Source organism: Oncorhynchus kisutch, linkage group LG12, assembly GCF_002021735.2.
Source record: "Oncorhynchus kisutch isolate 150728-3 linkage group LG12, Okis_V2, whole genome shotgun sequence".
Taxonomy (NCBI): Eukaryota; Metazoa; Chordata; class Actinopteri; order Salmoniformes; family Salmonidae; genus Oncorhynchus; species Oncorhynchus kisutch.
In genome coordinates this window covers 29,341,283-29,358,153 of record NC_034185.2, presented here as the reverse complement: position 1 = coordinate 29,358,153, position 16,871 = coordinate 29,341,283, and the positions used below count along the sequence as shown (strand labels likewise).

At 42.2% G+C, this 16,871-nt stretch overlaps 1 protein-coding gene across 1 annotated transcript in view; it reads right to left on the bottom strand.

Annotated features, from left to right (window-relative positions):
• The window catches only part of nudt14 (nudix (nucleoside diphosphate linked moiety X)-type motif 14), an 83,900-nt gene that overhangs the window by 13,048 nt on the left and 53,981 nt on the right, over nt 1–16,871 (bottom strand). The window contains exons 3-4 of the mRNA XM_020496697.2: nt 5,682–5,746; nt 2,568–2,823 (exon numbers count right to left, since the gene is read on the bottom strand). Coding sequence (XP_020352286.1) covers nt 2,568–2,823; nt 5,682–5,746 — 321 coding nt within the window. The remainder of the gene's footprint in view (nt 1–2,567; nt 2,824–5,681; nt 5,747–16,871) is intronic.

Below are 16,871 nucleotides of genomic sequence, written 5' to 3'. Positions count from 1 at the left end.
TAAATTGATAGTGCAGTTTGTTTAGGTGGTTGTACAACTAACTAGCTACTTTACATGATGATATTGACTTTGGCATTATTGTGTGTAGCTACGTTTTCTAGCACCTTAGCTAGCTAGCTAGCCAGCCAGCCAGCCCATAGAGAGCATTGCGGGTTTTGTAGTCGACTTGAGTGAGCTGCAACAGATTTCCACACCAATTCTCCAGTTGCAACCAACCTTATTATAACAACAAAATTAAACATTTGTAGCTTCCCATAATAAGTTGGGTGAATCTTGGCCTTACTTATGATGCCATCTATTTTGTGAAGTGCACCAGTCCCTCCTGCAGCAAAGCACCCCCACAACATGATGCTGCCACCCCCATGCGTCACGGTTTGGATGGTGTTCTTTGGCTTGTAAGCCTCCCTCTTTTTCCTCCAATCATATCGATGGTCATTATGGCCAAACAGTTCTATTTTTGTTTCATCAGACCAGGGGACATTTCTCCATTTCTTTTTGTCCACATGTGCAGTTGTAACCGGAGTCCGGCTTTTGTATGGCAGTTTTGGAGCGGTGGTTTCTTCCTTGCTGAGCGGCCTTTCAGGTTATGTCGATATAGGACTCGTTTTACTGTGGATATAGATACTTATGTACCGGTTTCCTCCAGCATCTTCACAAGGTCCTTTGCAGTTGTTCTGGGATTGATTTTCGCTTTTTCGTACAAAAGTACGTTCATCTCTAGGAGACAGAACGCATCTCCTTCCTGGGCAGTATGACGGCTACGTGGTCCCATGGTGTTTATACATGGGTACTATTGTTTGTACAGATGAATGTGGTACCTTCAGGCATTTGGAAATTGCTCCCAAGGATGAACCAGACTTGTGGAGGTCTACAATTTTTGTCTGAGGTATTGGCTGATTTCTTTTGATTTTCCCATGATGTCAAGCAAAGAGGCACTGAGTTTGAAGGCAGGCCTTGAAATACATCCATAGATACACCTCCAATTGACTCAAATTATGTCAATTAGCCTATCAAATTTCTAAAGCCATTACATAATTTTCTGGAATTTTCCAAGCTGTTTAAAGGCACAGTCAACTTAGTGTATTGTAAACTTCTGACCCACAGGAATTGTGATAGTGAATTCTAAGTGAAATAATCTGTAAACAATTGTTGGGAAAATTACTTGTGTCATGCACAAAGTAGATGTCCTAACCGACTTGCCAAAACTATAGTTTGTTAACAAGAAACTTGTGGAGTGGTTGAAAAACGAGATTTAAATGACACCAACCTAAGTGTATGTAAAATTCCGACTTCAACTGTATGTTGCATAGCCGTGTAACTGTATGTTGCATGTATATATGTGCATGCTCGTATGCATATATGTGTGTGCTTGTATGCGCCTGTATGAAGCAATGGGTGTGTTGAGCCGTGTAGGATGAACACGGCCCTAGACGCTGATCTTGGCTCAGTTTTGCATTTTCCTCACTAACGGTTAACCTCTCTAGGCTAGGGGGTGGTATTTTCACCTCCGGATGAAAAGCGTGCCCAATGTAAACTGCCTGCTACTCAGGGCCAGAAGCTAGGATATGCATATTATTAGTAGATTTGGATAGAAAACACTCTGAATGATGTCTGAGTATAACAGAACTTATTTGGCAGGCGATACCCCAAGGACAAACCATCCTGGAAATGTTTTTTTTTGAGGTGACAGTCTTTTCAATAGAAATCTAGATCCACATAGAAAACCTAAGTGACTTGCTTGCAGTTCCTATCGCTTTCACTGGATGTCAACAGTCGTTAGAAATTGGTTGATCTTTTTCCTTTGTGTAATGAAGAAGTAGGTCTGTTCAGAACGAGGGTCGAGTCTAGTGTACTGTTGTGGTTGGGGTGCGCGACCTGAAAGCTCGCTCTACTTTGTTTTTATCCGCTATCGAATATAGTTTATCCCGTCTTAAATTTTATAGATTATTTACGTTAAAAAATACCTAAAGTTGTATTAGGAAAGTTGTTTGAAATGTTTGGACAACGATTACAGGTAACTTAGATATTTTGTAGTCATGTTGCGCTAGTTGGAACCAGTGTTTTTCTGGATCAAACGCGCCAAATAAATGGACATTTTGGAGATATAACGACAGAATTAATCTAACAAAAGGACCATTTGTGATGTTTATGGGACATATTGGAGTACCAACAGAAGAAGCTCTTCAAAGGTAAGGCATGAATTATATCGTTATTGCTAAGTTGTGTGTCAAGCCTGGCAGGATGAAATATTTTTGTCTGTGTTTGTTTGACTGGGTGCTGTCCTCAGATAATAGCATGGTTTGCTTTCGCCGTGAAGCCTTTTTGAAATCTGACACGGTGGCTGGATTAACAAGATGTAAAGCTTTAATTTGGTGTATTGCACTTGTGATTGTATGAAAGTGAAATATTTCTAATAATTTAATTTGGCGCTCTATGTTGTCAAATCGATCCCGTTAACGGGATTTGATCCCTTAGAAGTTTTTAAGTTTAAGATTAGGGGAGTGGAAGCTGATCCTAGACCTGTAACTAGGGGAAAATTCACCTCGAAGCCATAGGTACACACACACCTGTATGAGGTGATCCTCCGCAGCTTGGCGACTGGCACGTCGTAGCCACACTCCTCCAGTACCTCCTGCCTGGCGATCTCTTCCAGCGACAGGTCAGCCTTGTCCACCAGGCCAGCGCAAAGCTCGTAGGTCATCCCCACTGAGCCTGGGGGCGTCTCCCCGCCACCAACCGCAGCCCCCTCTTTCTCCTCCGCCACCTGCTCGCTAGAGTCAGGTGCCTTGGGCTTGGTCCTCTCCCACTCGCACATGTACACAGCTGCAGGAGGAGAGTGTGAGAGTGGTTGAGCTAGATAGCAATAGATGTTACAGTATAGTGACATCAACTTGGAGGCCTATATACCTTTTTCTCAGTGATGTATCGTTCCTTTCACTTCACGACAATTGAGTGTGATAGTACGCAGTTCATATCAAAGTCTAGGTTTTAATCCTTCAAATAGGCCACAATTGAGATATAATAATTGTCTGAAACTTTGTTTCTGTGAACTGCATGTCTAGTAAAATCCTACCCCTCTAAAATCAGGAAAAGCATAACCCCTAAACGCATAAAAAAAAACTTTACTGGTGGAAGGAAAAATCATAAGAGTGTGATAAAAAATAGGGTGACACATTTACTTTATTCAAACAAATCAGCTTTCGACCAAAAACGCCTGTGAGTGATTTTGTCGCCTCACAATGGCCTTCAAACAAAGGCTGACCTTTTTAGACACATTGTTCCTCAAGCAATGGGAAAAAATGTAACTGAATACATCCCAAATGTCACCCTATTCCCTTCATAGTGCACTACTTTGACCAGAGCCCTAAGTAGTGCACAATACAGGGAATAGGTTGTCATTTGGGACACACAGACATTCAATGCGAGGCCTTCCTTCCATTCTGTGGAGCGCACTGTCCCCAGCGCCTTAGCGGCAAACAAAGGACGTTCCCTGCCTCGCATAGTAACGGGGGCATTTTGCGCACTATTACACAAGGAAGCATTGTGTTTGGAGGTGAGCTGGAGTAAACAAATGCATCCAATGCTTTTTTTTCCATAGAGTGCAGACACGAGGTGTGTTTGTCTGTATGAAATTAAACTGGAAGATAAAATCAAAGTTCACTGATCGCGTACACAGTTTAGCAGGTGTTATGACAGTGCAGCGAAATGCTTACATTGCAAGCTCCTAACAATGCAGTCAAATGTCAAGCAATTCAAATGTAAAAATAAAATCAAGAATACTGCACTGTAGCAGTATTAAAATGCAATCTATACATACAGTGCATTCGGAAAGCATCACATCTTGTTACATTACAGCCTTAAAAATTGATTAAATGTTTTTTTTTTCTCATCAATTTACACACAATACCCCATAACGACAAAGCAAAAACTGATTTTTTGAAATTTCTGCAAATGTATAAAATATAAATAACTAAAATAGCACATTTACATAAGTATTCATACTCTTTACTCAGTACTTTATTGAAGCACGATTACAGCCTTGACTCTTCTTGGGTACGAAGCTACAAGCTTGGCACACCTACATTTGGAGAGTTTCTCCCATTCTTCTCAGAAGATCCTCTCAAGCTGTCAGGTTGGATGGGGAGTGTCGCTGCAGAGATGTTCGAACGGATTTAAGTCTGGGCTCTGGCTGGCCACTCAAGGACATGCAGAGACTTGTCCCGAAGCCAATCCTGCGTTGTCTTGTCCCGAAGCCAATCCTGCGTTGTCTTGTCTGTGTGCTTAGGGTTGTTGTCCTGTTGGAAGGTGAACCTTCGCCCCAGTCTGAGATCCTTAGCAGGTTCATCAAGGATCTCTTTTTACTTTGCTCTGTTCATCTTTCCTTGATCCTGACTAGTCTCCCAGTCCCTGCCGCTGAAAAACATCCCCCAGCATGATGCTGTCACCACCATGCTTCACCGTAGGGATGGTATTGGCCAGATGATGAGGTGCCTAGTTTCCTCCAGATGTGACACTTGGCATTCAGGCCAGAGTTCAATCTTGGCAGGAGAATCTTGTTTCTCATGATCAGAGTCCTTTAGGTGCCTTTTGGCAAACTAAGTGGTTTGTCATGTGCATTTTATTGAGAAGTGGCTTCTGTCTGGCCAATCTACCATAAAGGCCTGATTGGTGGAGTGCTGCAGAGATGGTTGTCCTACTGGAAGTTACTCCCATCTCCACAGAGGAACTCTGGAGCGCTGTCAGAGTGACCTCCATGTGTGTGTGTGCACTGCTCCGCTTATGATACATCAAATGGAAGACGGATGAGATCTGCATCTTCACCTCACCCCATTGTAACCTGCACCAAAGACATTACTGATGGGACCTCCATGGCTTTAGCAACCTTCCCTAGAATCAGTTAAGCGGGTGAGATATGGGCCCCATTCCATTTTGGTCCCTATCCCCTACCCTTTGACACAAATTATTCAGGGTTTGCAGATCTAAGAGGACGGGATACATGTAAGCACCCAATCCTTCTACATAATATGGCGAATGCCCCACAGCCTACCACAAGCAGCCGAAAATAATATATAATTAAGCGCCTGTTTTCCCCCCTCATCGGTCCACACCAGGGTTGGGTTAAATTCCATTACAATTCCATTTAAATTCACAAAGAAATCGACCCCAACCCTGGTGAATACCACAGGGGTGGCGGGAGATGAAGGTAGGCGTTAGCTGATGCAATGGAACAGGGCCGCGTGCCACGGGATGACTAATGGCTTTTAAAGCCTTGATGGGGCGGTGCACCAGCCGGGTGGAGAGAGTCCATCAGCATTTTTCACAGTAGTAGACAAGCCTCGACAGTGCCAGACAGATCCCAGGCCACGTGGCAGGGGGCATATTGTTGCACTTGACACGCTCAAGTGGGAGTTCAGCATAATACACAGGTGTTGGGTAAGAAGCTTGGAATGTGACAATAGCAGGGTTTCCCCACAGGGATAAAGCAAGGTTGTGGTGGGTTCGAATCAGACCCACGCCCTTCTAACACTTTCTCTGCCTTACTTTCCTGCACTTTCCTGTCCCTCTTCACTGTCTAATAAAAAAATATATGGAAAGGGATGTGAATTTACAGTCCTTACAAGAAGAAAAAAAAAACTGTCCTTGTGGATGAAAGATGATTAGAGCAAAAAAGGGGGTATTACCTGGGCGGAACTGCTTGACCAAGACGAAGCAGTGCGAGGTGGTGTTGAAGATCAGAACCGAAACACTGGAAAGAAAAGGGAGCAGAGAAAGAGAGAGTTTATTCAGTTTGATTCATTCATTATTTTTCGGGTGATGAATAAAAGTGAGAATCACAAAGGTTTATATTGGTTGCTGTACAGTAGTTCCTGTTATTTTATTGTTGCTCTAATAATTTGATATTTTTCTATTTTTGTTACTTCAGTTTATTTTAGTAAATACTTTAACTTATTTTTCTTAAAACTGCATTGTTGGTTAAGGGCTTGTAAGTCAGCGTTTCACTACACCTGTTGTATTTGGCGCATGTGACAAATACAACTGATTTGATTTAATAAAGTAAATTAACTATATTACATGACATCATCATACGCAGTGGGACAACTTCCTGCTTACAGAAAACAAATAAATACATATCTACCCAGACTGCCCCGATTGAGTCTTCCCAACGTAGCCATGTGAGGGCACACAGTGGGAAGAATATTCGCTACTTGAATTACGTTGTTCTAGGCTCTAAGTAGGTAAGCACCCTGCTATGTTGATGATACTTTTGAGTGTTAACCTTTTACACTCGTACCTGTATACGTGTTGAAAATGGCACCTAAATTGGAACGTAGTGGCTGTAGAGTAACATCCTGTACATGAAGCCAGAGCTCGGTCTCTACGATTCACAGCGCTCTAAGGGTTTTGACTGACAGCCGTTCTAAACTTGAGCACCATGCGCAACAAGAATTACCCCAATCCCTCCCGGTAATTGGGCAACTTTAGCAAATGTGTTGTTGTCCGAGTCAGGGAAATTCTGTAAATGAAGAGGACTCAATGTATTTTGAAATATGAGATGTTGAGGCGCTTTGATGTCATATAAGCAAGCCAAACACCCGTGAGTCCAAATGTGCACTTCACAATTCCATATCATAAAACTCATGTCATATACAGCGTCAACGTTTATGATCACTATGTTTGATGTACAGTTACAAAATGAAAGGTCATCATACCCTGGGTTGTTATGAACCAAATTAGCCTTTTTGTATATTGTGAAGAAATGTCATAGTGGCACATGCACCCATGTCTCCTTTCTATGTGCATCAAAATTACAATCTGTTTCTTTAAATTTCCTTATGAAACCCTCACACTAAGATCAAATTTCATAAACTTAGCTAGTCATGTTGGCAGTAGTGACGCTTACAATTCCAATTTCGCCTAAATGTCACCGAAAAATGTATCACTTTTTTCCCCCACCACAATCTGTTTTTAGGACGAAACTGAAAAATAACTTGTGTAGAAAGTAAAATCATGCCCACCTGACCCAGATTGCGATTATATAATGGACTGTTTATGGATTGCGTAAACAACAGTAATTGTGTGATAGCAGAAATGAAAGGTTGTGTTCCAAACAAAACAACTAAACCCAGCAAAAAAAAAGAAACCTCCCCTTTTCAGGATCCTGTCTTTCAAAGATATTTGGATTTTTACAAATTAACTTCACAGATCTTCATTGTAAAGGGTTTAAAATTAATGAACATGCACCTGTGGAATGGTTGTTAAGACACTAACAGTTTACAGACGGTAGGCAATTAAGGTCACAGTTATGAAAACTTAGGACACTAAAGAGGCCTTTCTACTGACTCTGAAAAACACCAAAAGAAAGATGCCCAGGGTCCCTGCTCATCTGCGTGAATGTGCCTTAGGCATACTGCAAGGAGGCATGAGGACTGCAGATGTGGCCAGGGCAATAAATTGCTGTGAGACGCCTAAGACAGCGAGACAGGACGGACAGATCGTCCTCGCCGTGGCAGACCATGTGTAACAACACCTGCACAGGATCGGTACATCCGAACCTCACAACTGCGGGACAGGTACAGGACGGCAACAACTGCCCGAATTACACCAGGAATGCACAATCCCTCCATCGGTGCTCAGCCTGTCCGCAATAGGCTGAGAGAGGCTGGACTGAGGGCTTGTAGGCCTATTGTAAGGTAGGCCTTCACCAGACATCACCGGCAACCTCGTCGCCTATGGGCACAAACCCACAGTCTCTGGACCAGACAGGACTGGCAAAAAGTGGTCTTCACTGACGTGTCGCGGTTTTGTCTCACCAGGGGTGATGGTCGGATTCGAGTTAATCATCGAAGGAATGAGTGTTACACCGAGGCCTGTACTCTGGAGGGGGATCAGGGTCCGTCATGATCTGGGGCGGTGTGTCACAGCATCATCGGACTGAGCTTGTTGTCATTGCAGGCAATCTCAATGCTGTGCGTTACATGGAAGACATCCTCCTCCCTCATGTGGTACCCTTCCTGCAGGCTCATCCTGATAATGACCCTCCAGCATGACAATGCCACCAGCCATAAGGCTCGTTTCTATGCGCGATTTCCTGCAAGACAGAAATGTCAGTGTTCTGCCATGGCCAGTGAAGAACCCAGATCTCAACCCCATTGAGCACGTCTGGGACTTGTTGGATCGGAGCGTGAGGGTTAGGGCCATTCCCCCCCAGAAAATGTCCGGGATGTGCAGGTGCCTTGGTGGAAGAGTGGGGTAACATCTCACAGCAATAACTGGCAAATCTGGTGCAGTCCACGAGGAGGAGATGCACTGAAGTACTTAATGCAGCTGGTGGCCACAGATACTGACGGTTACGTTTGATTTTGACCTCCCCTTTGTTCAGGGACACATTATACCATTTCTGTTAGTCACATGTCTGTGGAACTTGTTCAGTTTGTCTCAGTTGTTGAATGTTATGTTCATACAAATATTTATGTTAAATTTGCTGAAAATAAATGCAGTTGACAGTGAGAGGATGTTAATACTTATTTTCCACCTTAATTTGCTAATAAATTCATTAAAAATCCTACAATGTCATTTTCTCGATTTTTTTCTAATTTTGTCTGTAGTTTAAGTTGACCGATGAAAATTACAGGCCTCATCTTTTTAATTGGGAGAACTTGCACAATTGGTGGCTGACTAAATACTTTTTGCCCCACTATATATATATATATATATATATATATTGTAATTTACCCTTTGTTGGCATAATTGATCTCTTTCAGGCAGCTACACCTGGCATAACCCTTTTTATCCACTGTATTGAAAAAGTGAGAGGAAAAGGGCGTGATGTTCCGTTCACCTCTAATAGTTAGGCAGAATTTTTTTTTTTTTATGCTTTTTTCTGATAAAAAGTAGTTCATGGCATCCACTGTGAAACCCAGTTACATAATATTACCCTGTGTCCCAGCTGCTTGCCGTATTTTTGAAGTAATCACGAAAAAAAATGGGCCTAATTTTGGCATTTTTCACCCTGCCAGCTCCTATTAGTTCTATTGAGCACCAACTCGCCTTCCGAACATTCTATTCCCAGCCTATTATTCTACGCCACAATGCCTGATTTTGCTATTGTTGGCAATGAGACCTGCCCACGCTGCTGTTAAAAAATTACCCATGGAACTCTGAGGTCATCCCACTGTTTCCTATAGGGAAATATAGGTATGTCTGTCTATTTTGCCAAATATCTCGCAATGTGTATATTTAGATTTTCAAATTGGACACCATTTTAATCATGATAATCTCCTCTTTCTAATTATGTAAGGATGGACATCAGCATAATAAAGTGATAATATATAATTCACAAGTGATAGGCTAACATTGTCACCCATCAGACTTGATTTAATCTTGTCATAACATATAGTAAATAATATATGTGTGAAATTTGTTTTGATTTAGAATAGAGCATTATCATGCAACTGTAAAACAGGGGCGGTGGAAAAAATATGTAATCTATGCACTTAGAGAATAGGACACTTTCACCGTGCTTTATTTTCATGCCAGCCAGGTAAGCTATACTCCTGTTGAAAATATAAACCATGTTTAATATTAGGAAAGTTGAGAAATATAGGAGGCCTAGCCTATAGAAAGCTGATGGGATCCTCTTCTCTTTATTAGTGGCCATCACTGTTTTCTCCCGCAATTGCATTGCCTACAGAAATGTTGAGCAACATGAGCTTATGGACTCATGAAGTGTTTGATTAGATTTGAATACATTTGCATTGATGTCAGAGGGACAATAGACTGCTGAGTACCAGACAAATAACACGTTTGGTAGGCTACTAATGACCATCAGCAGCATCAGAGCTGGTTTACCATGACTAAACGGTCACCCCATATTTCTGGCACTAAGGGAGATTCACTGGCCTTTATCTTTCTTTCGTTTTCGCGACTCGGACAGGAGTGTGGCGAGGTTGTTGTGTTTATCTGCAGTATGCATTCTGTAGGTAGGAGTTTCAGCACAAGTCTTATCCACTGTTCATCGGAGTTCACTTTACATTCATTCCAAGTTGTGCATGCTAGCCCTAAGGTCAATACATTATCACCGTATATTAGTTTGCATGAAATGCCCTGCCAATGCATTGTTGTTCAGGCAAAAAAAAATCCCTCAATTTGAGGAAGGCTATATGATCACACCGGTAATAGATCCATTGTTGTATTACTTGTGAGGCTTAGCTGAGTGAGAATACGTTTAAATAATTAGCTTTACATTTTAAATATATTAGTGGGCTGATGGTGCCTGCATTTGATGGTCAGTCTCAGCGGAGGGAGAGAGCAGCAGACAGAGTCCGCCTCTCAACATCCCTCCGCTCTCCCTTTCCTCCACTGACACTGACCAAAAAATGGACAGTCTTTCAGCTGATGGCGAAACTCGAGTCGCACCACATTATTTCTGCCTAATGTACAAATTCATGTTTTTACACCTATGAGAATAGTGAAATATTCCTTGATACAAAAAAGACCCGAGCCATGAATGATAACACCTATAGATACACTTTCCAACTAATTAATTACTGATGCAGTGCTTGTTGTAGCGCTGAGTGGAAATAGGAAGAACGCGCATTTTATGGTTAATAAAAGTCTTGAATACAAAGTGTTGACAGTGCAGAGTAAGAACTTAAACATGAACTCACTTATAAAAACAGCAGCTCTTTGCTATATTGACAGTCTCTCTCTAGTCGTGGTTTTAAAAACTTTGAAATCTCACATTATCAACTTTGCTGTAGCTTTCTTTTATGCCTGCTATGTTACTGCCGACACAGTAATCTTACAGAAAGGTTTGGCGATCGACTAGGAATGCCTTGGAGATCGACATGACCACTGCTCTAGAAAGTTGAGTGAAGTTCAATCTAGTGCTTCTCTCAGTGAGCTGATATTTCTGCACGGCAGACACGGGGCTACTGCAGGCGCGCAGTTTAGAGGGAACATTGCTCTTTATGTCCAAATTATCTTATGCAAATCATTAACTTCACTGAGCTAAGGAAACCAATGTAAATGTAATTTGAGTAAACTATCCCTTTAAAGCCTTAATAATGGGATTGTAACACAGAGGGTATGAAAGTACAGTAAGCCACGTACTGTAGCTAACTTGCAAGTCATCGGCATGTCACACAAAGGAGATGGCATGCTAATCTGTTATTTTATCTGAGCCGCTAGGTCGGAGTGAGCATTAAGGCACACTGATTGACCCCAGAAATATTCAAATACCCACTTAGTATGGAGTTGCTTTGATACCAGCGTGGTGTATGATTTAATTGAGGTATGTGTTTTGAATTTTGTTTGTCTTATTGACTCTGGGCTGGTTTTGGAATGGATGTATTGCTGTGTCACTATGCAGAGTAGAGGGTCTCCAGGTTAGGGCATCGTCTCAGCTGCACTCATGGATGGCCCTGTGTCCGTGTGTGACAGACAGTAGTGCCGTGTGTGTATTATAGTTTTTGGTGGTGGAGACTTGAGGGCTAGGGTTTGTGTTGGTAAAGCGGAAGTGTCTGTAAAGGCAGGAAGCCCTGCCCAGTCTCTCCCATGGAGTGCGTTGTGAGGTGATCCGGTGCAGGGGAACTTAAGTCTTCAGATGAAATTCACTACCAAGATCCATGCCATCTAATATTTGTTTTGTGTGTTCAGCAAACAGAGGTATTTTGAGATACTTGCATAACTTTATGAAGTGGGTTGTCTGTCCTAGTTAGTATTTACCTAGCATCCGCTACGGGAATCCCTTTGTATTTGTTAGCATTCTGCTAACTGATACTTTTTGGGATATTTGATGTTTGGAAAATAAATAACCCCCTGTGTGCACCGCCGGTAATACCGTATACCCAGTATGGGACAGGCACAGTGTGAAGGTATGAAAATCTGGATACCAGCTAACCCTAACACACTTTTTTTTCAATCTACACACAATACTCCATAATGACAAAGCAAAAACACGTTTGTAGAAATTTGATTATTTTATTTTATTTTATTTAGATAAGTATTCAGACCCTTTAATAAGAAACAAGAAATTGAGCTCAGGTGCATCCTGTTTCCATTGATCATTATTGAGAAGTTTCTACAACTTGGAATCCACCTGTGGTAAATTCAATTGATTGGACATGATGTGGAAAAGCACACACCTGTCTATACAAAAGGTCCCACAGCTGACCGTGCATGTCAGAGAAAAAACCAAGGCATGAGGTTGAAGGAATTGTCCATAAATCTCTGAGATAGGATTGTGTTGAGGCACAGATCTGTGGAAAGGTTCAAACAAATTATCTGCAGCATTGAAAGTCCCCAAGAACACAGTGGCCTCCATCATTCTTAAATGGAATTAGTTTGGAACAACCAACTCTTTCTAGAGCTAGCCACCCAGCCAAACTGAGCAAATCAGGGGAGAAGGGCCTTTGTCAGGGAGGTGACCAAGAATGCGATGGTCACTCTGACAGAGCGCCAGAGTTCCTCTGTGGAGATGGGTGAACCTTCCAGAAAGACAAGCATCTCTGCAGCACTCCACAAATCAGGCCTTTATGGTAGAGTGGAGTATGCCAAAAGGCACATAAGGGACCATGAGAAACAATATTTTCTGGTCTAATGAAACCAATTGACTTGAATGCCATGTGTCACGTCTGGAGGAAACCTGGCACCATTCCTACAGTGAAGCATGGTGGTGACAGCATCATGCTGTGGGGATGACTTTCAGCAGCAGAGACTGGGAGACTAGTCAGGATTGAGGGAAAGATGAACAGAGCAAAGTAGAGAGAGATCCTTGATGAAAACCTGCTCCAGAGCGCTCAGGACCTCAGACTGGGGCAAAGGGTCACCTTCCAACAGGACTACGCCCCTAAGCACACAGCCAAGACAACGCAGGAGTGGCTCCTGGACAAGTCTCTGAATGTGCTTGAGTGGCCCAGCCAGAGCCCAGACTTAAACCTGATCAAACATCTCTGGAGAGACCTGAAAATAGCTGAGCAGCGACACTCCCCATCCAACCTGACAGAGCTTGAGGGGATCTGCAGAGAAGGGAGAAAATGCCTAAATACAGGTGTGCCAAGATAGCGTGTAGCCTACTGCTTTTTAAAGTTAATGTTTGTTGCATAATGCAATTCGTGGGAAAACAAGTCAAAAACGCACAGCACATGCGAGCGTTCTCATGTGACAGAGATGGAAATATCCGTTAGAAATGTTGAAAGATGGGAGATCTAAAGATGCAACTAGCATGGGTTGCTAATATAACTAAGATTGTGCCTTTGGACAATGAAAGAATATTACATGAGAGAAATATATGTTACTTGTTTCAATGGCATTTGGAAGACTTAAGAAAATAATTTCCTCCAGGTTTATAGAAACAAATGTTGTCTCGGCTACTTCGAAACAATGTAAGACATGCCTCATAAGAGATGGGAGAAAATAGTAGCTCTTTAATAGTGGCGTCCAAACCGTTAACACACAATTGCATTTCAAATTGTTGCTGGAGTGAAACGTGCATTTATAACAGGACCTGTAGCAGCAGCAGCTCTCGCGTTCTTACAGATTTTCCGCTCAAACTAGACTATTTGTATGCTGTGTGATAAGAATCACAACGACTAATGAAAATACACACACTAATTTAATTCCACTCAATTATGCAAATTAACCTATATACCGATAAGCTTGACCAGTCAAATGTATTTATGTTGACCGGTGGCAATTTTATTTATTGTTTTTTCATTAAAAAAAATGTAAATCGTCCAAAAGCCAGCTGAAGGAAACCCTGCACATACAGTACACACATAACCATTATAAAAAAGAAGCCTGGGTGGGGAAAGTTCTTTATCGCCAGACATGATGATTGATTTTGGCCTCAGTGCACTGATTAAGAAAGGCTATGTTCCATTTTAGGGCCCTCTATCCCTTCCTTCCTGCCTCCTTTCCATCATCCCTGCTCAAGAAGAGGAAGTGCCTTCCTAGGGGCTGAGCGCTTTGCCCTCCAGTACGAGGACGGGAGACTGAGGCGATCAATTCCATTTAAATTCAGTGAATTTAGAAAGTAAATTCAAAAGCTGCAGGTTTTCTATTTCCAATGTGGATTTCAGATTTTTGTTGAATTAAAAAAAATACTATATCAAAATTACCCCAGGCTCTCAGTCCAGTGTTAGCAAAAGGAGTAAGGGACATAGGGGCAGTGTACGGTATGGCTAGGCCAGATCAGGGCTGAAGCGGGACAAACCAGCCTGCTGCTTTTACCCCAAAGCAGGCCCGGGCTTGTCGACTGTTCAACGCCGCTTCCCCCAAAAACCTATGCTAATGGTTAAACGGGCTCTCAGAACATTTCACGCACAGTTAGGCGTGTGGCCTTCTCCGTGGGGCTTCTGGCTAGCCATCAGGGAACAGTATAGGGCATAGTATCATACATGAGTGATAAGGACAGATCACAATCCTCTAAGAAGCGATGCTTCAGTTGGCTTAGTTGGAAGGCGCATGGTTGCTTATAACAGTAGTTGTGGGTTTGAATCCAAGATGACCCACAGATCCTACTGTATGTGTGTTAATTGGATGTCCCTGCAGATAAAATGCAAAATTCTCTCTTAAACTCCAAAAGAACAAAAATAATTAAGAAAATCTTTCAATTGATGAGATGGGAATGGATGCCCACTCCAAACTAAAATTTAAGAGTGTTCTCTACCTTTCCAAGTCACACCATTACAACTATTCTCCCCCATCCCTTCAGATTGAAACAAACTCTGGGCTCTACTCTTACCTTCCCAGGGCCCGTGGTGAGGACTAGTGCAGCACAAAGGACTGCAATGGGGCCTGCTGTAGTGGTAGTAATGACATGAACAGATGCTACTTCTAATGGCTATACCCTTCACAGCTCCCCCATTAAAACACACCCAAACACGCATGCAAAAGCCCCCACAAATACACACTTTAAAAAATATATGCACAATAAACGTGCTGGTACACAAATACTCCAACAAACAAATGTGCTAACATAACACTGAGTTATGTAGGTAAATGCAGTGCATTTGGAAAGTTCAGACCCCTCGACTTTTCCACAATTTGTTATGTTAGAACCTAATTCTAAAATGGATTGATTTGTTTTCCCCCCTCAATCTACACACAATGACAAAGCAACCACTGTTTTTTAGAAAAATGTTAGTTTATTTTATTTTTATATAAAAAACTGAAATATCAAGGAAGTGAGTGTGTTTATACAGGACGTACCGCCCCCGACCTTCTGTCAACCAATTATGTCAATGTGGACCTATACGGAGAAATACGGTGCCCTCCGCATTGTTGCAAAATTTGGAAGGCGCACGTCAGAGCTCAATCTAGCTTCTGCAAGCCTCCGGAGGTTCCGCAATTGCATCACACCCTCTGTACAGAGCCTCCAGACAGCATTGTTGGATTAAGCAAAAATGGTCTTTCAGCTAGCACGAGTCGGCTGTACCTACGCCAAAACTCCCATATTTTTCATCCTATAGCTTGTTCTCAAATATTCTCTTTAAATAGTGAGCCAACATGTTTTCTGCACTTTTATTTCCATGACTGATCAAAACAAATTCTCTCTCATCTCGACATATAGTGAGCAATATGTTTGGAACATCAAAACCGCTATCAAATAAAAAAATTCTATAAAAATATAGGGAGATTCGTGAGAATCGCAATACATATAGTTTCCGCACCTACAGTTGAAGTCGGAAGTTTACATACACTTAGGTTGGACTCACTAAAACTAGTTTTTCAACCACGACATCTACTTTGTCCATGGACACCAGTAATTTTTCCAACAATTGTTTACAGACAGTGTATGTCAACTTCTGACCCACTGGAATTGTGATAGTCAAATAATCTAAGTTGACTGTGCCTTTAAACAGCTTGGAAAATTCCAGAAAATGATGTAATGGCTTTAGAAGCTTCTGGTAGGCTAATTGACATCATTTGAGTCAATTGGAGGTATACCTGTGGATGTGTTTCAAGGCCTACCTTAACTCAGTGCCTCTACTTGACATCATGGGAAAAAATCAAAAGAAATCAGCCAATACCTCAGAAAAAAATAATTGTAGACCTCCACAAGCCTGGTTCATCCTTGGGCGCAATTTCCAAATGCCCGAAGGTACCACGTTCATCTGTACAAACAACAGTACGCCAGTATAAACACCATAGAACCAGGCAGCCGTCATACCGCTCAAGAAAGTCTCCTAGAGATGAACGTATTTGTGTGAAAAGTGCAAATCAATCCCAGAACAGCAGCAAAGGACCTTGAAGATCCTGGAGGAAACGGGTACAAAATTATCTATATCCACAGTAAAAACGAGTCCTATATCGACATAACCTGAAAGGCCGCTCAGCAAGGAAGAAACCACTGCTCCAAAACCGTCATTAAAAAATGGCAGACTACAGTTTACAACTGCACATGGGGACAAAGATTGTACTTTTTGGAGAAATGTCCTCTGGTCTGATGAAACAAAAATAGAACTGTTTGGCCATAATGACCATCGTTATGTTTGGAGGAAAAAGGGGGAGGCTTGCAACCCGAAGAACACCATTCCAACCGCACGGTGGTGGCAGCATCATGTTGTGGGGGTGCTTTGCTGCAGGAGGGACTGGTGCACTTCACAAAATAGATGGCATCATGAGGGAGAAAAATGATGTGGCTATATTGAAGCAACAGCAAGACATCAGTCATGAAGTTAAAGCTTGGTCGCAAATGGGTCTTCCAAATGGACAATGACACCAAGCATACTTCCAAAGTTGTGACAAAATGGCTTAAGGACAACAAAGTCAAGGTATTGGAGTGGCCATCACAAAGCCCTGACCTCAATCCCATAGAAAATTTGTGGGCAGAACTGAAAAGGCGTGTGCGAGCAAGGAGGCCTACA